The sequence below is a fragment of the Tasmannia lanceolata genome, unplaced genomic scaffold (genome assembly GCF_043159265.1).
Source record: "Tasmannia lanceolata isolate RefF3 unplaced genomic scaffold, GAP_Taslan_0.1 ptg000002l, whole genome shotgun sequence".
In the NCBI taxonomy this organism is placed as follows: domain Eukaryota; kingdom Viridiplantae; phylum Streptophyta; class Magnoliopsida; order Canellales; family Winteraceae; genus Tasmannia; species Tasmannia lanceolata.
This window is the reverse complement of record NW_027518679.1, coordinates 51,849,795-51,875,954: the sequence shown is the minus strand read 5'-3', so window position 1 is coordinate 51,875,954 and position 26,160 is coordinate 51,849,795. Positions and strand designations below refer to the sequence as shown.

General features: G+C 38.0%; 3 protein-coding genes across 8 annotated transcripts; 2 read left to right on the top strand and 1 right to left on the bottom strand.

Annotated features, from left to right (window-relative positions):
- Positions 1-373: 373 nt before the first annotated feature.
- EMB2794 (Tetratricopeptide repeat (TPR)-like superfamily protein) lies at positions 374-9,843 on the top strand. Of its 5 annotated transcripts, none has more exons than XM_077380198.1 (4): positions 374-3,311; positions 3,507-3,581; positions 3,682-3,898; positions 8,948-9,843. In XM_077380198.1, the coding sequence occupies exon 1, from the start codon at positions 741-743 to the stop codon at positions 3,060-3,062; it is 2,322 nt and encodes a 773-aa protein (XP_077236313.1). In that variant the 5' UTR covers positions 374-740; the 3' UTR covers positions 3,063-3,311; positions 3,507-3,581; positions 3,682-3,898; positions 8,948-9,843. The 5 variants fall into 5 exon arrangements, with proteins under 5 accessions (XP_077236313.1, XP_077236307.1, XP_077236329.1 ...); XM_077380192.1 differs by having other exon boundaries at positions 8,945-9,843; XM_077380214.1 differs by lacking the exon at positions 3,507-3,581 and having other exon boundaries at positions 8,945-9,843.
- A 1,217-nt stretch (positions 9,844-11,060) lies between these two features.
- On the top strand, positions 11,061-17,804 carry HINT4 (histidine triad nucleotide-binding 4). 2 transcript variants are annotated; one of them, XM_077390761.1, is made up of 6 exons: positions 11,061-11,217; positions 11,357-11,403; positions 16,338-16,414; positions 16,532-16,598; positions 17,195-17,272; positions 17,401-17,804. In XM_077390761.1, exons 1-6 carry the CDS (start codon positions 11,146-11,148, stop codon positions 17,510-17,512), a joined length of 453 nt encoding a protein of 150 aa, XP_077246876.1. In that variant the 5' UTR covers positions 11,061-11,145; the 3' UTR covers positions 17,513-17,804. The 2 variants fall into 2 exon arrangements, with proteins under 2 accessions (XP_077246876.1, XP_077246885.1); XM_077390770.1 differs by having other exon boundaries at positions 11,063-11,217; positions 17,410-17,804.
- Positions 17,805-22,389: 4,585 nt separating this feature from the next.
- Positions 22,390-26,079, bottom strand: LOC143886681 (uncharacterized protein At2g29880-like). Its single transcript, XM_077390750.1, has 4 exons — positions 25,856-26,079; positions 25,137-25,235; positions 23,064-23,385; positions 22,390-22,979 (listed from the first exon to the last, which is right to left on the bottom strand). Exons 3-4 carry the CDS (start codon positions 23,382-23,384, stop codon positions 22,410-22,412), a joined length of 891 nt encoding a protein of 296 aa, XP_077246865.1. The 5' UTR covers position 23,385; positions 25,137-25,235; positions 25,856-26,079; the 3' UTR covers positions 22,390-22,409.
- Positions 26,080-26,160: the final 81 nt, after the last annotated feature.

Here is a 26,160-nt window from a genome sequence, read left to right as displayed (position 1 = left end):
ATTCCAAATATACAAGTTCAACCATCGGACTGAAATAGACCAGGCACTATAAATTCAACTACTCGACCATAAAATATGGTGCATATATAGAGAATGCAGAAAAACCTGATCGTCCGAGAAACTATCTCAGATAGGTCAGATTTAGGAATCTTGGGTTTTGTAAGAAAGAACCAACCCGACCTAACCCTAGATAGTTAGGTAGGGTTCTGGAAAACCCAACCCGCCCGACTCAAGTTGCCAGCCTACGGACTTGGGTTGGGTTCAACTTGAAAAAAGGTCGGGTCGGGTTGGGTTCGGGTTGAGGGTTTGGGCAACCCGACTTGAGTGAAACCCGACATTTTTTTATGAAATTTGTTTTTTTGTAAGCTTAGAAACTCAGGTCAGTTCGGGTTCGGGTTGGGTTGTAAAAAAGGTTCCTTGGGTCGGGTTGAGTTGAACCTTGTTGGGTTGGAAATCATGTTGGTCGTGTTCAGGTTGGAAAAAAACGGTTCATCGGGTCGGGTCAGGTTGGCCCTAACCGACCCAAGTTGCACTCCTAGTTAATCCTTTACATGGGGGTCTGACCACGTGGGACAAATCAACGGTGATCGTCCTCCTAACGAGACTCTTTGTGTGCACTCTGTTTTCCTCACTCACCAGGTTACATCTGTCATTGCAGAAACCCTAGAAATTCTATGGAAGAAGAAGAGAGAAAAACAGAACACCAATATTAGCAATACAATAAGCATCATCTTTTGTTCATGAGCCACATTAGAAATTCTATGTTTGTTTTCATGAGCCACAGCATTGGACGGAGAACTTCAAAAGTAAGCATCTTTTTTTCAATCCCTAATTCCAAACGTTCTCTTCATTTCCTCAACAATTCAATACCTCGTCCTCATCGCTTCCCAAAAACATCTCCTTTTCCTATCTCTGTTATTCTCTCATTCACCAGTTTTGTCCATTTTATTCGATCTCCTTTCACAACCGAAACCAAATCGAACGAGTTAGTCCAAGATTTAGATAAGGATTCGATACGTAAAATCGTCAGAGAAGAGAGGTGGGATGATTTAAGAGTTAGTATTTTGTTTGGTTCTTGTTTGGATCCTATTAGGGTTTCTAGGGTTTTGATTGAGTTGAAGGATGATGCACAATTATCACTCAACTTCTTCAACTGGGCAGGAAAGCAAAAGGGTTTTCGTCACACAACAGAGTCACATTGTATCCTCATTCACATACTATTTAGGTCTGGAATGTATTTTCAAGCTCAAGAACTACTCAAAATTCTGATTACTTCTAGACAGATTTCGTTAGATTCAGATGTTTTCGATACGCTGAGAGCAACTAGGAGCATCTGTAACACGGGAATTGGTGTTTTTGATGCTCTGTTTATCGTCTTGACAGAGCTCGGGTTGCTTGAAGAAGCGAGTGACTGCTTTTCGAGGATGAGGGAGATCAAGATTTTCCCAAAGGCTCGTTCTTGTAATATTCTTTTGCATCGCCTTTCCAAGTTGCGTCATTGGGACATGTCAAGGAAGTTCTTTGCTGACATGATTGCGGCAAAGATAGCCCTAACAGTCTTTACCTACAACATAATGATAGATGTTGCGTGTAAAGAGGGAGATTTGAACACTGCGAGAGGCTTGTTCTCCCAGATGAAAGAGAGAGGTTGCATGCCAGATGTTATAACATACAATTCTATGATTGATGGGCATGGTAAGTTTGGAGAGCTAAAAGAAGCAGAATTTCTATTTGAGGAAATGAAAGAGATGGGTTGCGATCCTGACGTTATAACTTACAATGCACTTATTAACTGTTTTTGTAAATTCGAACAGTTGCAGAAGGCATTTGGGTATCTCAGTGAAATGAAGAAAAATGAAATAAAACCCAATGTTGTAACTTTTAGTACATTTATTGATGCTTTTTGCAAGGAAGGGATGATGAAAGAAGCAATCAAGTTTTTTGTGGATATGAGAGTGAGAGGTATTATTCCTAACGAGTTCACATACACTTCTCTTATAGATGGGAACTGTAAAGCAGGTAATCTTAATGAAGCACTGAACCTAGTTAATGAAATGAAACATGTGGGAGTTAATTTAAATATTGTTACCTACACAGCTTTAGTTGATGGCCTCTGTAAAGAAGGAAAGACGGATAAAGCCGAAGAAGTTTTCAGGGCAATGCTAGAAGGTGGAGTGGTTGTTAACCATTTAACCTACACGGCCCTTGTTCATGGCTATTTCAAGAATAAGATGACAGAAAAGGTTATGGAATTGTTGAAAGAAATGAGAGAAAAGGGTATCAAACCTGATTTATCATTATATGGAACTATTATCTGGGGTCTTTGCAACCAAGGGAAGCTCGAAGAAGCTGAGCTTGTAACTGTTGAAATGACAAAGTGCAGTCTAAAGCTCAATAATGTTATATATACGACTCTCATGGATGCATATTTCAAGGCAGGAAAAGCCTCGGAAGCTCTCAATTTGTTTCATAAAATGCTAGATTTGGGTGTTGTTCCTACTGTTGTGACATATTGTGCATTAATTGATGGACTGTGCAAAGATGGATCAATCCAAGAAGCAAATAACCATTTTGATAGGATGAAAGAAATGGGTTTGCAACCCAATGTATTAGTATATACAGCCCTCTTTGATGGGTTTTGTAAGAATAACTGCTTGGCGGAAGCTAAGAAGCTCTTTGATGAGATGCTCGAAAAGGGTATGACGCCAGATAAAGTTGCTTACACAGCTCTGATGGACGGGAACTTTAAGCATGGCAGTGTTCAAGAAGCTTTCAATATTATTAACAAAATGGTTGAAACTGGTATTGAACTTGATCTACATGCTTACACTTCATTGATATGGGGATTATGTGATAATGGTAAAGTGAAAGAGGCTAGGCGGTTGCTGTCTGAGATGATTGGAAATGGTGTTTCTCCTGATGAGGCTGTTTATATGTGTCTGATAAGAAAGTACATTGATTTTGGAGATATGGATGAAGTCTATGAACTACAGAATGATATGAGAAGAAGGGGTTTAATAATGGACACTACTGGCTATGTTGTACCAAATGGAGAAACATGAGAGCGTTTGTACATCACAAGTTTGTTGCTGTTGTTGTATGGTGGAATTGGTTCCAGACACTGTTATACCATACTTGACATTTGCATAACAATCCAACGCATGTGGGTTAACATTACGATTGTTGGTGGCGTTGAACATTGTGATTGTTGGTGGCGTTGATTCATCGGGAAAATTATACTTGATGCTGCCCCTTTCCCACAGGACACCAAACTTACTCATGTGTCCTTGATGGGTGTATCAGCTAGAAAGGTAGCATGCTTGTACAAAAGTTTATTATCTGTTTTCATTTTTTTCCTTCTGCCCTTATGTTCCATATCCTTAAGATTTCCTTACTAGAGGAGGCACGGAAGCTTTGATTCCTTACATACTATAATGTTAGCTATACTTTGTGAAAGAAACAATGTGTATTATTGAAATATTAACAGTTGGCACTAATTTTATCAGGTGTTGTAGAGTTAATCAGGTGCTATCATGACAGCAATTTTCTTCTATTATCCATTTTGCTGCACATTTTATCTGGTGAAGTGAAGATTGATAACACTCTAATTATAAAATAATTTTTCAATATTTTAGCTAATATTTTCTTTTGCCTAACTATTGTGAGATTACACTTTTGCAGATGGTAGAACTTTCATCCGAATAAAAAGATATACATTGGCATCATGCTTCTCTTGATTGTGTGTGTCAAATTCAAAGCCTTTAGCCTGCTTATCATTCATGATTATGTGAACACTGATCTATGTTGGTTGTTATTGATTCGAATTCTTCCCCTGCAACATATGGCTACGCTGCTCAAGCTAGATAGACAATGATGTTGATCATTGTAGATGAGTGAGGTGTGGTTTTACTTGTGGCCAACTGTGGTGATTTAACATATCTTGCATGGATGTACTGCCCGATATCTGCCAACTGTGATGATTTAGTTATTGTACTTTCTTGTTAATTTATAACTATTGCATGAATGGAAAGATAACGTGTATATCTTGCGTTGATGTACTGCCCAATATCTCTTTAATATGCTGTGTAACAACAAAAGATTTAATTATTTGTACTTTTCATTTGAATCTGTGCACAAGGTTATATTATTAGAAAATGCCATTATGGAGGTTATTCCTCCTTTGAACTCCTTGTATTATTATCTTACTCCCTTATTATGTTTGAGTTCATATTATAATTGTCATCCAAAGGAATGAAAGTGTTCCTATAGTTTGTCAACTCTAACTCAACTCAACTAAGCCTTTGTCCCAAACTAGTCGGGGTCAGTTAATGAATCCTTTAGAAAATTTTCATGAGGAAGGTGAAAGAGTCTAGCCGGCTCAAATTGACTAAGTGTAATCCTGACACTAGTTGGGTTCGTCTATATGGATCATTTTCTTCCATTCTCTTCTATGCAAGGTCATGTTCTCTATTATGTTCCTAGCCATCAAGTCTTTCCTCATTGTTTCTACCCAAGTTGTTTTCGGTCTGCCCCTTCCTCTTTTTACTCCTCCAACTTGGCACGAGTCACTTATTCTCACCGGAGCATCCAAAGGTCTTCATTGGATATGCCCAAACCATCTTAAGCGGTGCTCTCTCATCTTCTGCTCAATTGGTGCCACCCCCATCTAAGCATTCGCATCTCTGCCACACTCATCTTATGCAAATGCTGCTTCTTGGCGGCCCAACATCCTGAGCCGCACAACATGGCTGGCCTCACAGCTGTCTTATAAAACTTTCCCTTCAACTTTGTAGGTATTTTACGGTCGCACAGAACTCCTGAAGCATGCTTCCACTTCAACCAACTTGTTCTTATTCTGTGGCTAACATAATCTTCAATCTTTCCTTACTTATGTAGGATTGAACCAAGATAGAGAAAGATATCCCTCTTAGGTACCTCCTGTCCAGTCATATTTACTACATCCTCGCCCCGCCTCCTTACATTACTAAAGTGGCACTCCATATAATCTGTCCTAGTCCTACTCGGTCTAAAACCTTTGGATTCCAAAGTAGTTCTCCATAACTCTAACTTAGCATTAACTCCTGCTTTGGTTTCGTCATGTAATACTATGTCATCTGCAACTAACAGTTTCTAATAGATTGAACATTTATTGTGATATTATCACCTATGATCTATGGACACGGATTCACACGTCAAGTGTCGATACGCATACGTGATGTCCGATACGACAACCCTAAACATCGAGACTCGGGGAAATACCCCTACATACACAGACATAGAAACTTATTGATAACCATTCATAATGTGCACCAAGATAAATATGGTATTCATTTAACAAGCCAAGATAATCCGATAACTGTGAATTTATCAATCATAGCTATAATTATGGACTTTTCATCTTTCTATTCGACACCCCATGATAGCACTAGTCTACTTCTCTTCAGTCTCCAATATGTAGCAGATAAGAGAGACCGACATGCATGCAATGAATATAATATTAGAGGAAGAGTGTGTTTATAATTTAGTTTTAGGAGTGGATAACAACAAGTATTAATTAAAGAATGGGTAAAAGAAGTTAATAATAAAATAAGAGTTAAAACAATATTACTATTCAAAAAAAGAAAAGAAAAGAGAGAGTTAAAACAATATTTAATTAATAGGATTTGTAATAAATATTTTGTACTTGATACGTTGACACACCCACATTAAATTGGCTTTTCTAGTAGTGTGTTTACATGTGTTGAAAGTCAATGTCAATGGTAAAATCTAAGTGTCAGGTAGATATTATCCAATTGAAATGAATATATCACAAGAAATACATATTCTATTACAATGAAAAATTTCATCTCTTATACGTTGATACAATATATGTTTTTTTATTATATGCAATTATTTCTTGTTATATTTTCCTGATATTATCCCAATAAAAATCTTTGGATTATCTTGATAAATATCTGAATGCAATATTTGTCATTATTTGCCCTACTGAATTAAGTTTTATCCCTCTTAACAATTACTGACAATTGTCAACACTCATGCAATGCAATGATCTGTCTCATTTATTGGAACAAGAAATAATTAATTACTAATAACCTTTCCTGACCTCTACTAACCGCCTCAAAATATTAGAGTAACTAGATATTAACTAAATCCATGAATCAACCTGGCAAAAGAACCTATTTGGGTCTTGTTAATGGAGGTTGGGATATCGACTCAACTAAAGGCAATTCTTTTGAGGGTGGTCCTTGTAATTCAAATAATGAGAGACGTAAGCTAATATTGGATACTGAACCCATAGTATTGAAAATTTTCATGTAGACTCATAACTCTTCTCATACTACTTGAGCTTCTTGCCTTTTTTGTTGTCATGGTTGTGCTCCCAAGCATTTGTGCTTTGCTACAATTTTGGGTTTTTTCGAAATATTTGTGACTTTGATGTTGGGTACGAACTTACGATATAGTTCAAATCTCTCTTTTGCATTAGCCTTTTTTTCTTTTTCAAAACCATGGTGCACCTCAGCTTATTTTTTTTGCAATGCCTTGATAATTGGGTTAACTATCATTTGCTCTGATTCTTGGTGTTATGTATGAGATTTCCTACTATGGCCCTTCATGGTCTCTCTTTTTTTTTTGAATGGTGAGAACAACTTTACTAAAATAAAGATAAGAAGTCTCAACCTAGGTGTTCAGACCAAAAGCATAACAGAAGACAGAAAAAGAATGAATACAAACAAAAACAATAAAGGCTCTCAAGGAGGGAGGAAATCAAAGATCTCTAGTCTCTCTCTGCCCAATCGCGCTTGAGCTACTCTATCTGCGTCACTGTTGGCCGATCTTAGCACATGATGAAAACGAACATGAGAGTTTGCTACTCGCTCATGGATCTCATCTAGCATAGCATCAAACCTCCAAGGGTGGCTGCCATCCAACCATCTGATTACATTGAGCGAGTTAATCTTCTTAGATCACCCTACTCGACTAATCTGATGTCCTGCAATACCGATCTCATCTTGGCTTCAAAAGAATCTGTGATCCCAATTGGGCCGGAGAAAGCTCTCCTTGTCATGCTCCGGTAGTCCCTAAAAACCCCTCCTATAACTGGAGGTCTTGGATTGCCTAGACTCGATCCATCGAAGTTTTGCTTCATTAACCTTTGATCAGGAGGGGACCATTGCGGCGTAGTAGCTTCCATGTTCTTTCTAATTTTGCAAATCTCTCTCCAACATCTCCATAAGTCAGAACTGGAGATAAACCTAAGAGTAGGAAGACAGGAATCTTAACCCAATCAATGATTAACGATATGATTTTTGTGAAAATTTGTTGCAGGATTTTAACCAAGCCGGGATTTTAATCAATCCCATGAAAGTCCTGTCATTTCATTGGTTCCAAATAGCCCATACCAAGGCCAACTGTCCATAGTATCCTCTCCTTGCTCCTCCATGGATCTAATATCCAAACAATCTAGGAGATCTATCAACGGCTTAGGGAAGACCCACGATTAACCAAATCTCCCAAAAACCCGACACCAGATCTCTCTGGCAAACCTGCAGTGTAAGAACTAAGAATGTATGATCAACCGACTCTCCTGCCTCTATACATAAGGCACAATGATCAACAAAAAGCATATGGTGATTACAAAGATGATCCACCATCTGAATCTTATTTTGCACTGCACTGCACTCCACTCCACCCGAACACGCATGCCCTAGGAAGTACCAGAATGCTCTCTGGCTAGCTGCGAGGAGAGAGGGTGAGGGTCAAGATGGTGGTAGAAAGATTTTACGGTGAATACCCGACACATCAGGCTACTTATATCGCTTTGATTCTCATGGTCTTATTAACCATGCATTTTGAAAGCATGCCAATATTGTTGATCTACATCTGAATTATTTCCTGATAGAGCTGTCATTAGTGGTTCATTGACCATCTTGGAAAGAATTTCCGTCTCACTAGATGTAGGATTCTTACCGTATGTGTTTCTGGCACAATCAACGCCACTATAACCTTCTTACTCGGTTTGGAATTTTTGCTCACATGGAAAATTTGTCAGTGATGCTCTCTTTGGTATACTATTTCTTGATTGCATTGGAAAAAAGTTTCTTGATTGCATTCATTTCTTGTGTTTCCCTCGCTTGAATTGTTACCTGATAAATGGGTATCCTAAATGTGGCCCTAGTGATGCTGACTGTTTAGCTTTGACCTTTTTTTGATGTGCTGAACACCATTATTTGCCATTTCTTCTAGTTTTAACTTTAGATTTGAGATTTGATGGATGTAGATGTTCTTGCTTCGAATTTGGGCAACAATTATAGGCTGTGTGACAAGAGGAGCAAATATTTGTTGAAAACCTATGCCTGGTTGATGTGAGAAACGTACAGCCACATTCCACTTTGTTTTGAAGATACCACTTCGGCCCAACTATCTCCTTTTCTGCTGGAGGATTAACCAACTCTTGGCATGATTTTAAGTTGTTGCTCATTCATCTCTTAGAACCTCCTTTCCAACATAATATTGGAATTTTTCCATTACTCTCTCCCAAGGAATTTTTGTGCAAATTTCTATTTCTTAGCAACTTCATCTCCTTTGCTTCTCGTGGTCTAATCGTCCACAATGCATGGCATATGTACTTGTTCAGATGCAAAATATGTTTGATAAAGGTTGATCATTAGAAGAACTCTTTAAATTTATCCTATGCCTGTATCCTTGCTTCAACCCATATGGATCATTACTTTTTACTTCTTTTCATTCTTTAAACCCTAGACCCCAAACCCTAAATCCTTGGCCTTCACGCAGACAAATGCATTTTCCAAACTGCAGTAGCCTTTTTCAAGTCTGTTTGGATTTGTTCTTACTTGATTCCGTCCTTGTAGAGCAAAAGTGGTTTTGGTTTTTTTTCTTTTTTTTCCTGTATGGACTGTGATGCCTAATCCTGGTCTTTGAACAGCAGATGCAATTCAGAAAATGTCACCTATTTTCTGTAGCGGATGTCATACTGATGGGACCCTCCTAACTCTTAAATATGAAGCAGAAATGTGCGAACTAATGGGATCGTCCTAATTCCTAAATATGAATTTTGATTGGGTGCCTCGACTGCGGAACAATACTTGGCAGCAACAATCAGGGGTTCATCACTTCACCAATGGTCGCCATCATTTGCTAATGCTCTTGGACTTTTCCTCATGAAAGTATTGAGATATTCACCATTTCCAGTTCCATGCTTGCCTTTATCTATCACTATATCAGAAACAGTTTACTTGAACCAGGCATGGCATTATACAAGATCTGATTTTCTATGGTTAACATCTCGAGAGGGCACCATTAAAAAAATAAAAATAAAAAACTCCAGAGGGTGCATGATATGGGTCTCAATGGCTTGTAAGTTCATATGAGCAGAGATGACTGGTGATGGAAAATAGAGCTTTTAACAAATGGGATTTGGTTCACTGCAATAATAATGCAGCGTGTCATGGAAAATAGAGCTTTTAACAAATGGGATTTGGTTCACTGCAATAATAATGCAGCGTGTCAATTTTCTGTCCTTCTCTGGTCCAGTAAAGTGGAGGCTTTATTGAGTGCAGCTTTGCCGATGGAGCTCTCTTGCATGGTTGCTCTAGTTATTACATATTTATCTTCTCTTGCGTAAGGTTGATGTTGTTTTAGACCTTTTTCCTTTGCCTTTTCTTTGAATGCCATTCAGAATTCAGAATCCTATTATTCAGGGAACTGTATCAGGATCATGCAATGGTTACCTAAATTGTGATGCTGTAGAGCATTAAATGGCTTCATAATTCATGAAAAATCCTGTTTAATGCCTCCATATTAAGCTTAAAAATCCAAAATTAATTAATTTTTTTTTCCATTTATTGGATTTAAGTGCCAATTTTCTTAAAGAACGAATAGATTTAAGGAATAATATGTGCCAATTTTCTGATAGGAAATGGTATTTCCACCTCTTTTGTTTGTCTATTCTATACCAACTTTCGATTGCAGGAAAAATATGTGGTAGAAAAAATTTCTTAGGAAAATTTTCCGTCTCAAACAATTAAATGGTGATTGGCTTATGTATAGGAATATCACTATAAACTAAAAGTCCCTCTAAATATTACTTGAACCACCGCCCTTGTTCAATTTACTCATTTTTACATGTGTAATCAAGCTTTGTAAAAAGCATTCTGGAAAGGTTTATCCTTCCCAAACGGGCCATATTACCAAGAATTTTTTTCCATGGAATATCAGTTTTGCATGTAATAAGACAAGTGTATGGAAGGGGAGAGAATATGAGACTTAAGAAGGCATAAATGAGGAGATGGTGATGAGTGGCTAAAAAATACTAAGAAAATAAATCATATGTAGAGTGGAGTTTTTTTCCCCATGTTATCAGCCTTTTCTTACCCTCTCCTCATTCAGTCCATCTTGGGTCTCTCTTCTCCCTCTCGCCTCCCTCACCATGGATAATCTAATATTTCATGATAAATTAGTGTCTCCAAGCGGTGGTAAAAGGTGGGTTAGAGAACAAGAGAGTTGAGAGGGCACGAAAGAGTTGAAAGTGAGAAGTGGGTAAAAAATGAGGAAAAAGTTGATCATATTTTGAACTGAGTTTTATGTTTCCTAGTTTTTCAGGCTTTTCTTGCCCTTGGATTACAGGATTTTTTTCTAGAAACGTTTGGAAAGGAAAAATAGCTCTAAAATTTCCAACTTCTTTACACACTAAAATTTCCAACGTTTGAATTTATGATAACCACAGGGGACTTGCTAGGCACTTTGGCTAAAAGCCATTTCGCGGCTGGATTGTGAATTAAATGAATGAGACAAAATCTGCCAAAAAGTCGGCTTGTGTGGTTTTCCTCACCCGCACAAGCCAGCCGCGAAATGGCTTTCCGCGAAATCCCTTACCACAATTATACCATTTCCCCCTAAATTAGTAAATTGTGAAAGAATTTTTCCAAGAAAAAATTTCCTTCAGAAATGTTTTTCTTGCAAACCAAACAGAACCAAAATGATTTTTATTTTCAGGAAAGACAAACAAATGGAGATTGATTGGAAAGAAGACAAACAAATGGGGGTGGAAATATCATTTCTCCAGAGGAATTGTAAGCAGAGAATGCAAAACATGAAAGATGGGAAGACAGAGCGCTGTGAGAGCAAATGGCTAGTACAGGGCCATGCTTGTTCTGTCAGATAGCACGTTCTTCCACTTCTACAACTCTCCTTTACATGGTTACTTTTTTCCCCATCTATTTTATGGGTTTTCCTCATTCTATTCAACTTTCTTTCTTTATTATTCCTCTCTTTGTTTTGTTAATTTTCCTCATTCTATATAATTTTGTTTATCATTCTTCAGTGATTTTCTTTTCAGGATGAAAGGGTTGTTGCTTTTCAAGATATCAACCCTTCTGCATTCAGGTATAGGGCTCAAATCTCCTTTATCTCCTTTCATTCTTTCTATTTTTCTGATGGGTTTTTTAGACCCTATTAGGGTACTTGAATTTCACTTTCCCATTTTGTATGTCTCTTTTTTCTAGGAAAGGAATGAGCATGTTTATTTACGATTGTCGATTTCGTATTTGATTTGCTGGAACTCTTCTAATTCTTTCTCTGCTGGGTTTTTTTTAGCTACCCTCAAATCAACGACGTTCCTCGGTAGATCAGGAACCACCCAGATAAGAACCCTAATAGCAAGTGTGTTGCTCCTATTAAGCAACAACCCCTCTTAATGTGTGCTGCTCCCATTAAGCAACCACCTAATATAAGGGTAGAGATTAGGGTTAGTTTTGCTCTCATTCAGCAACCACCCAATATAAGGTTCCTGTTGCACTAAGACTTTTACTAACTTTGGATTCTTGTTTGCGAATATTTTTTGTTAGCCCAAAAACCCATATTTGAAAACTCGTATAACACCCGTAATGGGCTAGGTTAGTCAATGGGGTCACCATAAGTGCCTGTTTGGTTTGCTGGAAAGGTCTTTCCACCCTGGAAAGGCTTTCCGAGGAAAACCTTTTCTTTTCCTTTCCAGGGAAATCCTTTTCGTCATTTTTTTCCAACAAAGCCGAAATAGAAAGCCTTTCTCATTTCAGTGCTCGCCTTTTGAAACTTCAGTAGGGGCCTTTAGTCTTTTGATTAAAGTAGGAGTTACGAGAGAGAGCTTTTTCTTAGAAAGGTATTAATCTCGTTTGGATGCATGTTATTTGGAAAAGAAATATGAGCACATTTATTAAGTGACTAACGATGGCTGTTGGTATTGATCGTGCAACTTGAATGAGCAGATCATGAGAGTATTACAATGTTGCAAAGATTCTATAATGAAGCTTGTAAGTTCCTAGCTAGTGTATGATAGCAGTATGACACACTTCTCTATCCTCACTGACATGAAAGATGGGCGCACAACCCTTGCAAGAGTTGACAAGTTGGTTGCTGGTATGCAGAAAGAAAAGGATTATGTTATTAAGAATGTGGGTGAATCAGCCAGACAAGGGTCACGTGTTGCAGGTATCTTAGTGGCCACAGAAAACAAGGATTGTCTTACACATGTTATTCTTTTAGAAGGACTTTGGTTTATCAATTAGTGGCTTCAGGTAGCTCAAAAGTATTGTGGTGATACATATGACAGTTTTGTGGAAGAATCAATCAATGCACTATTAGAAGCACTTGTGACACTGCCTGTAGATAGGAGCAGTCAATCACCCATGGAATTGGCGTAACTCTCAATCATCTCCTTGCTCACAAGAGCTTAGAAGTTCAGGAAAGGGCAAGAACCTTGTGTGATAGTTGGAGTTTGGTGAGGGATAAAGATGCAGATTATGGAGTTGAGGACAAGCTCAACGTTCCACAGACAATCAGATAGGAACCTAAAGTTGAAACTCCTTATAGGAAAGTTCTACTTTCAGGTATTCACGGAATAAATCTTGGTATAAGTCTTCCAGTAATACCTTGAAACACATGGGGAGTATCTTAATAACTATGCCCAGTTTGTCGTGCACATGGAAAAAAAAAACTATCAACCGTGAGCAATACCCACAAATACTTGTCTTGCACATGAACTCAACAAGATCCTGTTAGTTTGAGATTGTGACAACCAATTGTAAGCCCCCCAGCCGATTATTGGACTCAAAATTAATGTAATTTTGACTCCAATAATCGGTAGGGGTCTCACAATCCATGGTCATAATCTCAAACAAACGGGGCCCAAGCATGGGGCCACACATCAAGCTAGCAACACCAAGGGCCAATGGCAGCGATTGGTTTTTGTTCTGGAATTGGACCAGGGTTTTTGTTCTATCGCTCAGGCCATAAAAAACTACAAGCAGCTGTCGGTTCTAGTATCCCTATACCATTGGTAGTCATGAATAGAGAATTCCTCTTCACCTGTTTGGGTTCTTTTCTTCTTGACAAACTCACTAAAAGTTAAGAAGATGATTGATCGTAACTACACGTTAATGGAAACCCAACTCACCAAAAGTTACATGCAGTATTGAAACCTGAAAGAATTACTTTCAAAAGGGGAAAATATGAAAACCGAATTTCTCCCAAACCGTAAAGCTACTATTACAGCAGATCATAAACAGTAAACAACTCAACATTCATGGCAAAATCAAAATCTCAAGAGGGGAAAATAGAACTTACCAGATCTAAACAAAGGATTTGTGGCTTGAAGCTTGTGGATGCAAGTGAAAAGGCTAGGGTTTCACCTTTTAGGCGACCGAAATCAATTTCTTCTCCTCCCTTCTCTCTTCCTCTCCCCCGGTTCCTCACGATCTCTATGAGAGGCTTTTGTGCGAAATTCTTTTTATTTGGTGAAGAAAGATGAAGTAGATGGAGTCGACCATAGATAGATGTTATGAGAGACGCAATATACTTGCCGGATATTTCTTTCCGTGTGTGGAAAGGAAAGGCGCATCCCACTTTGTGAGGTGGAAAGAAAATCGGGGATTTTTTTTAGAAAATATCTCATAAATGGAAAGACTAATCCATGTTGGATTTGCTTTCCTTCCCCAAACTAGCAATAGAAAGAGGTGGAAATGTGGAAAAGGGTTTCCTTTCCGGCACTTTCCACTCCTTGCTTGCAAAACAAACAGGCCCCAAATGGAAACACGTTTCTAACAGTTTCTCACTTAAGTCCATATTGGCAAGCCGAGGTTTTCGAAAAGATTCTTGGGTTTTAGCCACTTTAAAATCCTAACGTATGGCCATACATTTTGAAAACTAACTCTCAGTCCAAGACCCTTTTACTATAGTCCATATAAAGAGTCTCAAGTGCATAAATAATTATCGTAGTGGTCCTAAGGCAAGCATTTCCTTCCATTTATCGCAATGCCACTGATTCCCTCTAATGAACACTTTATCTAGTGCATTCCTTTATGAATAGGCTGGCAAATGCCTAATTTGGTCTAAATTTATTTTGTCCTATTGGACAAACCTCATCTTTAAGGGAACTTTATGCATGCACTTTAATTGAAAGACAAGAAGATCAAGAATCATCAAACTATATTTGCAACATAAATAAAAACAACGGAGTCTCTGTATCACAATCAAACACTAAATGATCTAACGAGTCGTATGTGCTCCGCTTGACCCTAATACAAAAGGGGAGGAAGCCCCTTAGTCATGGGGGTCTACAATCATCATACCAATGCGAATGTGCTCAATCACCACTAGTCGATCCTTAATCTTCTCTTGCAGGATATGTTACTTTGCCATCAATGCAGAGTATACTTGGACTTCTCTCTATGCTAAGCCCTAGGGCAGGGGAAGGTGCAGAATGTCGTGAACCAATGAGCTATGCTAGGATAGTCATCTCATGTTGCCATACTTGGACTTCTCTCTATGCCAAGCCCTAGGGCAGGCGTAGGTGCGGAATGTAGTGAACCAATGAGCTATGCTAGGATAGCCATCTCATGTTGCCATTAACGTTGATTCGTGGTCAGGATGCAAGAGATTTGATAACACCACCATCTTTACGGCTTGCGCAACTGTGATTAGATTGTTGATATTCTTAGTTGTGATTTTTTTTTTTTGGAAGTTGACAATTTTATTGATACTATGGAAATTACAATGGGGACCAGGGGTCTTAACCTGCAATACATAGAATCAATTAAGGATGGCCAGGAGCATACTCCTAGACCAGCTAAAACAAAGGAAGAAAATCTACTAATTCATCCGCTCCGGTGAGGGTCAAGCTTCCATACGCTTCCTCCATGCTGAGTAACTATTCTACTTCCCTGCCAAAGTCTTCACCTGATATCACAGTCTAGAATGTCCTCACCACTCCAAAACTCCAAGGCGCTACGCCAGGGCCTCAATTGAATCGAATTCAACAAAAAACCGTATTGGGGAGCCTCTCATGCAAGGCTTTCCTCAAAACAGACTTGTCATCACCATTTAGATGGTCATTTAGTTTGGTCTTCTAGACAAGTCATCAAAACCGAAAGAGGCTAAGCCATATGCTATGCTGGATCTGGGACTCTAGCAGATATACAACCCCAGAAATCGGGACTAGGACCTTTAGAGGGACGCCGATCGCAAACCACTCCTCCACCAGACGGCCACCCCCCGCCGATGTTCGGAACCGTCTTTGTCTCCATCCAACACATAAGCCGATCCCCAAATTGCTGGCGAACTCCCAGAGCAAAAGAGAAAGGGAGATCCGACTCCTTACGGAAACTGGTCTTCCCGGATCCTCAGGGGAAGCCATTCCAACCATGACACGGAAGATGTTTTCAATAGAAGAGAGGAGAGGGAGGGGGGGGGGGGGGGATAGGGGTAATAACAAGCTTAAGGGCCTTGAAATCTCCACTCCTAGGGAAGAGTGCTAGGAACCTATCACCGAAGGTACGAAACTTATTATAGCCAATTACATTAAATGCCACAGCCTCTTTCAACCCCAGGAACCACAACTATAGATTTAGCTATAGATAGGGCCAAAACTAGCAGACCTGGAATAGAACTTAAGGAGCCTAAATAATCTGCTAAATTTCTTCCTTGGTCCCGGTTTGGAACCCAAGATAGTGACCAATTTGTTCATGATGGAGTGCTTTTGGGAATTTAACCCCCTGACTGGGAAGATTGGACCTTAGTCGTGATTTCATTATATGGATACTTTCTTCTTCATTCTTTTATTTTGTCTTTATTTTCTGAAGCTATTAAGGTTTATATGACAAAACTAATCTCATTAGGTTTATTTATCTCATTTACTTTATTCTAGGCTTATTTATCTCATCGCTCTGGTTATTCATTGACAACTTTCAATATACTAATGGTTGTGTATCTATTGATCTGTTCTGGTTTTTCTTTGACCATCTTCATCTATTAACTTATTCATTATTCTTCTATTTTATCAATAGGCATTATCTGGTTATTCCAATAGAGCACATATCAACCGTCAAAGATCTCCAAAGAAGAAAGGAAGATTATCTTTTGGGTAAGTCAAATCTTAATTTAGTTAACTAAAAGATTGTTGTGAATAAGTGAGTCAATTTCTAGCTTCAGATGATTTATGATTTCATTTTATAATGTCTAATGCTTTTCTTCTTTCCAGTGAGCCACATGTTGAATGTGGGACAAACTCTATTGCACAAAGATGCACCTGGATCCGGGAAATATAGGTATTCGTTCTTCAACATGTCATGTTTTCTTCAACTATGCTAATGCTTTTAGATTCAGCACTCCTGCATGCATAGTGTTAACTGTGTAACATGTATCAGGGATGTCACTCCAATTGCTTCCATCAAATGTTGCAGTTTATAAGACTCTAATTAGACGTTTCTCAGAACCATATCAATGAAAGAACTACTGTAGAGTTTGCAATTTTTAGGTTTTTTTTAGAAGTTACACCAACCAACACTGAGTGATCAGACCATAATTTTTAATAAATTCTGTGGAAGCCACTTTTCGAATTAGTACCATTTTTTTCTTGGTAAACCACTGAGAAAGGGACTGGTAAACCTTAGAGTAACCCATAGTCCCATACATACACATACATCTACGCATGAAATACACATCATACACTTGAAATCAGGAATTCTGATTAGAAAAGACTTCAAACTGGGTGTTATTAAAAAAAAAAAAAGGACTTCAAACTGGCATGTCTTCCAATTCAATTGAACTGCTACGCTATGTGATTCATCTCATTCTTTGTTGTGAATTACGTGACCACTCTTGTTTGCGTGCACGTGTTTAAGTTTCTTTTGCCTTTCTGTAGATTTGGCTTTCATCAGCCCCCATTCAATAGTGTTGATCATCTTCATCTTCATTGTTTGGCCCTTCCCTTCATCCCAAGGTATGATTTTAGTATTTGACACTTCCATTTACTTGAATTTTTCCTTTCTAGTTCTCGTTATTTTGGGATAATTCGTATATATCGTGTAGAAGATACAAATACATCTATATGCTTTAATGCTTATAAAGCTTGAACAGATGGAAACATTTAAAATATGTATCTTTGGGGAATCTTGGTGGGTTCATTGAGGCTGAGAAGTTGTTGCAGAAGATAAAGCCATTAGCATTGCCTCACCTTTAGTGTAATGGTTGAAGTTATGCTTGTAGAACATTCTTGTGGGTTAGGTCCTTCCAAAACCTGATTCTATCAGACCTGTTCTTCCGTAAGTCTCCCTTTCTAAATACTTTGAGAGGTTCTCATAGTTAAACTACTTTCGAATGTCTGTAAAAATAGTGAGATTCTGTTTAACTGTTTGCGATTTTTACACAACATACCCATTTTTTAGACGTCCTGTTCTTCCGTTGAGCTAATAGATGGACTGCTGTTATTTAATTGCTATGATGTTTTACCATTTTCCTCACATTCACCTGCATGGAGTTGGTCCAACATAAATTGTGTTTATGATCTTTGGAAATCATGACTATTTGTCTCTCATATGAGGTGAAATGGCAATTGACCCAAACTTATGTTTATCTTATACAATGAACAATAAATTTTGGGAAATGATATCAGCACTCCAATGTTTTGATATCACGCTCTACTGGCTTGTCTTTTAGTATTTAAAGGGCTGTCAACAGGTTATTACAGTTCCCAAAAAGCTCTCACAAGCCCCTTAAATACTAAAAGACAAGCAAGGAGAGCGTGGATATCAAAACATTGAAGTGTTGATATCATTTCCCTAAATTTTCATTTGATACCTACTTTTTTGGGGGTAAATGTGTCCCTTAGAGATGTGGGGTTTCAAATAAGCCTTGAGAGCTATGAAATTTTTCCTCATTTGTTCAATAACGTTTTCTCTATTTGTTAAGTCTGAGATTTGATTTCAATGACTTTATGTTATGTGAAGGGAGTTGATAAATTCACACCCCATGTAGGATAGTTCACACCCATTTAACGTGAATTGAATATCAAAAAGCGTAAAAAGGGAGGGTATGCGACAGACTTTCTGACATTTTTTTGACGTCAATGAACGTTGAAGGGTGTGAATTATCTTACAGGGGGTGCGAATTTATCACCACCCGATGTGAATTGTGAACAAAATGCAGGCAATAAATGTGCAATTGTGCACCATATGACTAAAGTAATTTATGTAGAGGCCTATGTGCATGTTGTGGTTAGCAAACCCATAATGTGATAATAATTCGCTCTAAATCATAGAGAAAGGCTAATATCTAGTTCTTCACATTCATTCCACATGAACCATAAATAAAGAAAGGGGAATGATATCAACACAACCATATTTTGATATCTTCACGAACCATCTTGTCTTTTAGTATTTAAAGAGCTATCAAAAGCCTTTTTTAATTTCCCAGAAACTCTCACAAGCCAATTAAAGAAGAAAAGACAGCTGGGTTTGTGCAGCTTTTGTTAAAAAATGAATTAGAAAAACCCTGAACCCAACCTGATTTTATGGTAAAAGCTCAACCTGAATTCCAAAAAATGGACCCGAGTTGCACCCGTAACATTGATGTCTACAAAATCAGCACTCCAACTTCTCTTGTTCCAATGTTATATGACACTTAAAGATCAAGGAGTTTGATCATCTGATCAAGGTGGGATCAATGGCAATGAGCCAAACTTATGTTTGCTGGTTGGATCAACAGAGCTAATCACATTTCACATGGCATATGTTCGGGTCCCAAAAATAATCAATAGTAAAAAGCCTAACAATTATTTTTGAAAAGGCAAACAAAAAAAATGATCCCACAAAAAGTCACTGCTACGACAAATTTTGAGTCATAAAAGTAGGGGTGGCCAGAACCGAAGAACCGAACTGTAAAAAAATATTTTTGGTCCGGTTCGGTTCCACTGATGAAGAACCGAAATTATTCGGTTCGGTTCCGGGTCTAATGTTCTCGGTTCGGTTCCGGAATCGAAGAACCGAACTTTGAATATATATATATATATAATATTTTTATATTTCTATTATACATATACTTAATAATATAAATTACTTATAATATTAATAAGTAATAGTTAATACTATTCTTATAATAAGAAAGTAACTTATATTATAACTTTAATTAAAAGTTTTTATAAATTATAATTAATAATTAATAATTAGCCATTAGAACCGAAGAACCGGACCGGACCGAACCGATTGTGTTTGGTCCGGTTCGGTTCGGTCCTACTGTGTACTACGGTTCGGTTCGGTTCTTACGGTTCATGGAACCGAGAACCGAAAGAAAAGGAACCGAGAACCGAACCGGTTGGCCACCCCTACCTAAAAGTAGGCATTAGGGTGTGTACATGAGATCAAGATACAGGTTAGGGTCTTTACTCTAAATTTTCACTGGTTGGTTTTCAATTTTGCGAAATTGGATAAAAGAACAAAGTAACCCAATTTTTTTTTATGGCATTTAACTTGGGGCCGATTTGGATTGTACGAATTTTTGGGAAAAGTTTGGAAAGAGAAAAATATTTTTAAAATTTCCAACTTTTTTTTATAACACAAAAAGATAATTTGAACCAACCCTATTCATTTTTTAGTCAGGCCCTATTTGGATTGCGAGATAAACATTTCTGATGAAAAAAAAATTTCTTGGGAATATCTTTTCTTGCCACGGTTTAGAGGGAAATGATGTGATTATGGTTACTTTAGACTGAGCGGGTTGGTTTGGCTTTGATAGAATTGGCTTCAAACTTCAAAGGTCTTGCTTGGCTTTTTCAGTCAAGATAGAATTGGCTTCAAATCTGATAAAGCATTTTTCTCTCAAGATAGAATTGGCTTCAAAGGTCTTTCTTGGCTTGTTCTTCATTCTCCTCGAGCTGGGGATTTTTCTTGATTTTGACATTCTTTTGATTCTCCAATAAGCTCCATAGCCCTTATCCAAGCATCCAAATCTTTTCAACCTAGAATAGTTTTCAACTAAAACAAACACGCACCATTAGTACAAATGATCACCTGTGTTTGGAATCATCAAAAGAAGATAGAATTACCAAGGGTTGAACCTTTGAGTTTACAGGAGAGTTGGTGGTCGCTTGAGATGAAAATTGTGGGCCAGATTTGAATGACGGATCAGAGGACAATTGTAGAAAATTGGGTATTGAATTGCAGAGTTATCAAGGAATTTGGGAGGGATTAGGTTCAGCTAATGTGTATGGATTAGGGGTAGGTCGTGAGAAATTCAGAAGGTCCAATGAGTGGCTGCTTTTCTGTGGCAACATACATTCCAACCGGTTAAAAGCTTGATTGATAGCATGACTAAGGCATCATCACTAATCCATAATAACTGACTTTTAACTTATGTCCTTCCTAGTCTTTGCAAAGTTATGAAAATGGAAGAGGTAATTGTGATGAAACCTCCATTACATATGCTGCAATCAGGGGTAAAGTTGGGGTAGCCTACGAGTTCCTGACCTTGATTTTTGTTGTAGTTTGAAACCTCCATACAAAAGGCCATTGCTCAAATTTTATAATATCAAATCAACTGTCATATGTTGAGACTAAGAATCTTGAGCTTTCCGCACAGTCAAATTAAGACTCTGAGAAAAAGGATGGGCTTGAGCCTGAATAGCCTTTCTTTAGCTAAAACATATGCTAAACTCGAAATGTGAAACATAAGAAAACATCACACAGTTTGTAATAAACTCGAAATGAAGAATCTATGGAGTAGATACAATAGGCCTGGAATTAAGCCTATCATGCCACATTTAAACCACAGTATGAAAACATCACACAGTTTGTAATAAACTCGAAATCAAGAATTTATGGAGTAGATACAATATGCCTGGAATTAAGCCTATCATTCCACTTTTAAACCACAAATTAACTTAAATAATGTGCTTATTCACATTGTGAAGCTGCATTTTTTTTTTATTACATTCGGGTGTGAATTTCATGGTAAAGCACATGTATTTAATAAAAGTCCGAATATCGGCCTGAGTTGCACCCCCACATGTTAGAGGGACATTTCATCTATAAAATGGATGTCTACAAAAATTAACACTTAAACTTCTCTTGGTCAAGTGTTATGTGATGCTTAAAGATCCAGGAGTTTGATCATCTGATCAAGGTGTGATCAGAGGCAACGAGCCGAACTTATGTTTACTGGTTGGATCAACAGAGCTAATCACATTTCCGTGGCACATGCGGTTCCAAAAAATAATCATTAGTAAATAGGGAAATAATTACCTTTTTAATCAGTTTTTTTTTTTTTTTTTTTTTTAAAAGCAAAGTAATAAACATGCAAAAAGTCAGTTTTAGTAAAAGATAAATATTGGGTCCTACAAGTAAGCATTAGTGTGCCTATGTGACATCAAGAATTCATGATAGGGGTGCAACTCAGGCCGGGCTTAAATCGAAAAGACAGCTGGGTTTGTTTTGAAGTCTGCCAAATCAGGTTTGGGTTGGGATAAAAAGAACCACAAATGCTCTGTTCTCTCGTCGGGAAAGGAAAGGAAAGGGAAGTGAAGGGAAGTAAACTGATGTGGCAGAAAGGAAAGTGAAGGAAAAGAAACCTGTCAGATGAGCGTTTCCATGCACAGAAACCTCACAGAAACTACAGAAATATGTGTTTCGTTGCAGGGAAACTCAATAGAAACCTATTAAATAGAAACTGTGACAAACTGATATTAGAAAATTAAAATTGTCTTATATAATGATATGGAAAGTCTTTTTGAGGCTGCTAGTTGGGCTTTCTGTCTGAATTAACGAATACAGATTACTTTTTTCTCAATGATCTTAGACTTGATTACATCCATTCAATAGAAAAAACAATTTTAGCAACTCTTTGAATATCTTGTAAAATGAAAGATTTTTCTATTAACAAGGAAAGATAGATAACAAAAAGACCAACCCAAGTCCTTACATCTGTAAGTCCAAGCCAACTAACAAAAATAGTACATAAACATGTTCACCAAAAAAAACAGACAAGCCAACCAAAAAAAAGACATGTCCAAATGAAGTCCACATCCAGAACCATCCAACAACCACATGTTTATGTACGTCCACATCCACATCCACATCCACAATCACTCAGAATTCAAGGTTTTCCATCTTCCTCCACATGTAGCGCTCCCTCCTTTCTACTGTGTACTTCATAAAAGCACGAACCTCCGTAGGGTTACGGTTGAGGTACTCATAAGCCCTCTCCAAGATGTCCTCCTCGAATCCTTCTAACCCAAACACGGCATCATGAAGCTCGTCATTGTCAAAAGGTTCCTTCGATAGATCTTTGATTGCATCTGCAACCTTCTCCAAAGTTGAAGTAAACCCTTCCATCAAATTCATATATTTTGCTGCACTACGCTTCGTCCCCCTCTGACCTTCATCGCTTCTTGCAAAATCTCTAACCGGAGATGAAGTTCTAGGCCCAGGTCCCCTACTGCTCTCACCCACCATAGGAGACTCTGGAATTGTTTCAGTCTCAGGGGTATCGTCAATCCCCAAGTCATCTATATGCGGAGCTGAACTCTGCACCTCCTGACTACGGGCAACGCCATCTCTACTCCAGCCACCCGTGGCATAGTCTTCGCCAAAAATGTGACGAAAATCATCTATCAAAACATGTTTCTCTGTAAAATATTTCTTATGTTCAGGGTGAACCTACAAGAAATTCGGAAAAATAGTTATAAATATTACGAGCCAGAGTAATTAACAAATGAAACAAAGATATCACTTTGTACTCACAGCGACCCAAGCATTGTAGACATCTTCCGTCACTTCGATCTTCTTATTGACGTCATCCCAGCCAAATCTGCTTGTGTTTATTATAGTGTTGATGGCAACAAATTTCTTTTTTAGGGTCTTGACTCGATTTTTTATATGCTCTTTCGTCATATCTTTCCCATATCGACTATTCATTGCTCTGCTTGCTGCCGTGTATGCGATATCTTTAAAGCCATTGGGTATCTTGTGCCCTTCAGATACTTGTTCCAATAACGCATCCACCAACACCTTATCCATCTCAGTATTCCAGTAATGGTTCCTACCCACGCGACTTGCAGCCATCCTATATGAATTGAAACAATAACGAGAAAGTCATGAGACCATACAATAACGAGAAACTCATAAGACCATACAATAACGAGAAACTCATGTTACCATACATAAAACTCATGAGACCATAGAATATGAGTTTAATACGAGTTTATTGTTTTTTAAAAACAAGGTACAAACAAGCCATAAAAAAGAAGAAGACAATACATAAATCAACGTTGAAAGTCATTCCACATATTCGTGGTCAATTCATTTCTAATCATAGTCCCCTCTCGTGCATCATCGGCCCTACTAAGTGGAACATATGGGACAGGCTCTTCTTCCTCAGGCGGGACCACTGCTCGTAACTCTAGATCTACGTCATCAAGAAGATCATCATCTGCCATCTCCCTCCGAATGAAATTGTGGACACAACAACAAGCTAGAACAATATCAATCTGTTTTTCGTATGGGTACATCGGTTCCTCGTTTAAAATTCTAAAGCGCTTCTTGAGGACGCCGAATGCACGTTCAACTACATTCCGGAGCGATGAATGTCTGTGATTAAAGAGTTCCTCTGCCGTTCGTGGTCTTCGACCCCTGATTTCATTTAAATGATACGCTATGCCTCGGTGCGGTGTTATAAAACTACGAAGTAAAGGATAGCCACCATCGCCGAGATAAAACTTCCCTACAACGAAGAAAGTATTGTCTCAGTATCGCCATTGTCTATTCATAACCGACATAATATGTAGAACGAAAGGTAAAGGATACCTGGAAGGCAAGGAAGCCCATTAGGTCGTGATGTTGCATTTCCTAATATCCTTGAGTCGGATGCCGATCCTTCCCACTCAGCCAAAATGTAATTGAACTTTAAATCGAAGTCACAAACTGCCAACACATTTTGAGAAGGATAACCTTTTCGATTAATAAACCGAGGCTTATATTCGGCTCTCATTTTAGCAGGAATATGAGTTCTGTCTATTGCACCAATGCAATCCTAGCATAGAAAGGTTAAAATATATCAGTCGGTCTCTTGAAATAAGGCCATAATCTTAGTATTTGAGGTTACCTTGAAATAAGGCCAGAATCTTGGATTAGTGCGAATGACTTCTGGTATCTCACTCGTCGGAGGTTTTATAAACTCGGATTTCAAGCTTAGAATAGTTTTCAAGACCTTGTTGAAATAACGAGAAACCGTGGAACCTGATCGTTGTGTGAAGGCTCTAATTGACCGGTTCCGTTGATTGTGAGATACAATATGTAAGAACATTGCAATCTGCTCGTCAATGTTACAATGTATTGTATCTTTAAGTTCGCCGGTGCTTCTAAGCAGTCGAACAAATCGTCCGAAGCACCTGACGTTCATCCTAAGTAAGTGCTTGCAATGTTCGTCTGACGTCACGGCACGCGTAATAAATTCCCGATCTGTGAAGTAGTTGTTTTCGTATGGAGCTCTTCGTAGGTATTCGTCGTAATACTGTTGGAAGAATACGAGTGCAGTGGTTGCTGCGCTCACTATTGTCGCAACAGCACTAACAATCAACTTTGCCCTCTTTGTGGGGCGACCATCTTCGGTTCTAAGTCTCCTATCGTCCATCTAACAACAAGTGGATAGTACTCAAAAACAAATCATGAGTTAACAATAACAATTAAAACGTAAACAGTCAAAACCCAATTAAAATATGAATCATGAGTTAACAATTATGTGGATCATCATGAACAATTCACATACAAAAAAAAGAAAAAGAAAAGAAGACGATGAGAATTTAGGATCAGCATTACCTTGGGTATAGATCTACAGAATAGGAGCAGAAATTAGATTTTCTTGTGTAGCAAAACCAGGTGAGCTCAGCTTCTTAAATACCCAAACTCATCTCAGATCTAACAACAATTGAAAATGGGAAAAAAAATCGATTATTATAAAGAAAATAAGAGACGAATAATAATCAGAAAAATCAAACAGTAAAATCAACATCAAGAACATGGATGTAGCAATAAAAAAAAAAGGAAAAAAATGATCATTTCATCTTTGAGAACCTTACAAACATTCATAGAAGATAGAAAATCCTACAGATAGAAACAGAAAATCGAAAAGAGAATAACCTTTTTAGCATCTTAACTGAAAGAAAAAGATCTAAAAAATTAGTCCTCCTATGCAAGCCAAAAAAGTTGGTAAGTATCAAGAGCTTTACAAGTGCAAAAAATAAGGGATAAAACAAAAACCCTTTACAGCATATTGAATCTAGTAAATAGATGCCTCTTTCTCTCTGTAATACCAGAAACAGAAAATGTGGAGAACCTCATCGAGCTCCAGATTATCTTTCTCTTATCTCGAACAAACCCTCAGCAAATCAAACAATAGAGAGCAACTTGAATGAAGAAACTTCCAGTCCATAGATTAAATAAGAAACGAGTAAGAAACCCCATATAAAATCAAGAAAAAAATCAAGATTTCACGACATCACGAAGGCTATGGAGAGAGAGAGAGAGAGAGAGAGTACCTGGTTTGGGAATGGCTGAAATGGAGGATGTGGAGAGACGATGGAGGCGACGATCAGCTTCTTCTTCTTCTCTCGCGGAAAGGTAAGGGAAAGCTAGGGTTTCCGATAGTTTATATCGGAAACTCAGGTGAAGAGAAGTTGAGGAAACCCATTTTCCACGTAATAACTTCTATTTTCCACGTTTGAAAAAACGTTTCCGAGGAAAGTCAAAAGAACACGTTATTTTTTTGTTTCCCTGGAAAATAAGGCTGGTTTCCGCAGAAACCAGCGGAAGAGAACAGAGCAAAAGGAATTTATGGGTCGGA

Excerpts from the sequence above, each read along its gene's own strand:
- LOC143886681 (XM_077390750.1), bottom strand. The coding sequence starts at position 23,384 with ATGGCTGCAAGTCGCGTGGGTAGGAACCATTACTGGAATACTGAGATG. Across the intron at positions 22,980-23,063 it reads TCTACAATGCTTGGGTCGCT|GTTCACCCTGAACATAAGAA; the intron begins GTGAGTACAAAG and ends AATTTCTTGTAG.
- HINT4 (XM_077390761.1), top strand. The coding sequence starts at position 11,146 with ATGGCTAGTACAGGGCCATGCTTGTTCTGTCAGATAGCACGTTCTTCC. Across the intron at positions 16,415-16,531 it reads AAAGGAAGATTATCTTTTGG|TGAGCCACATGTTGAATGTG; the intron begins GTAAGTCAAATC and ends TCTTCTTTCCAG. Across the intron at positions 17,273-17,400 it reads GCCCTTCCCTTCATCCCAAG|CTTGAACAGATGGAAACATT; the intron begins GTATGATTTTAG and ends ATGCTTATAAAG.
- EMB2794 (XM_077380187.1), top strand. The coding sequence starts at position 741 with ATGAGCCACATTAGAAATTCTATGTTTGTTTTCATGAGCCACAGCATT.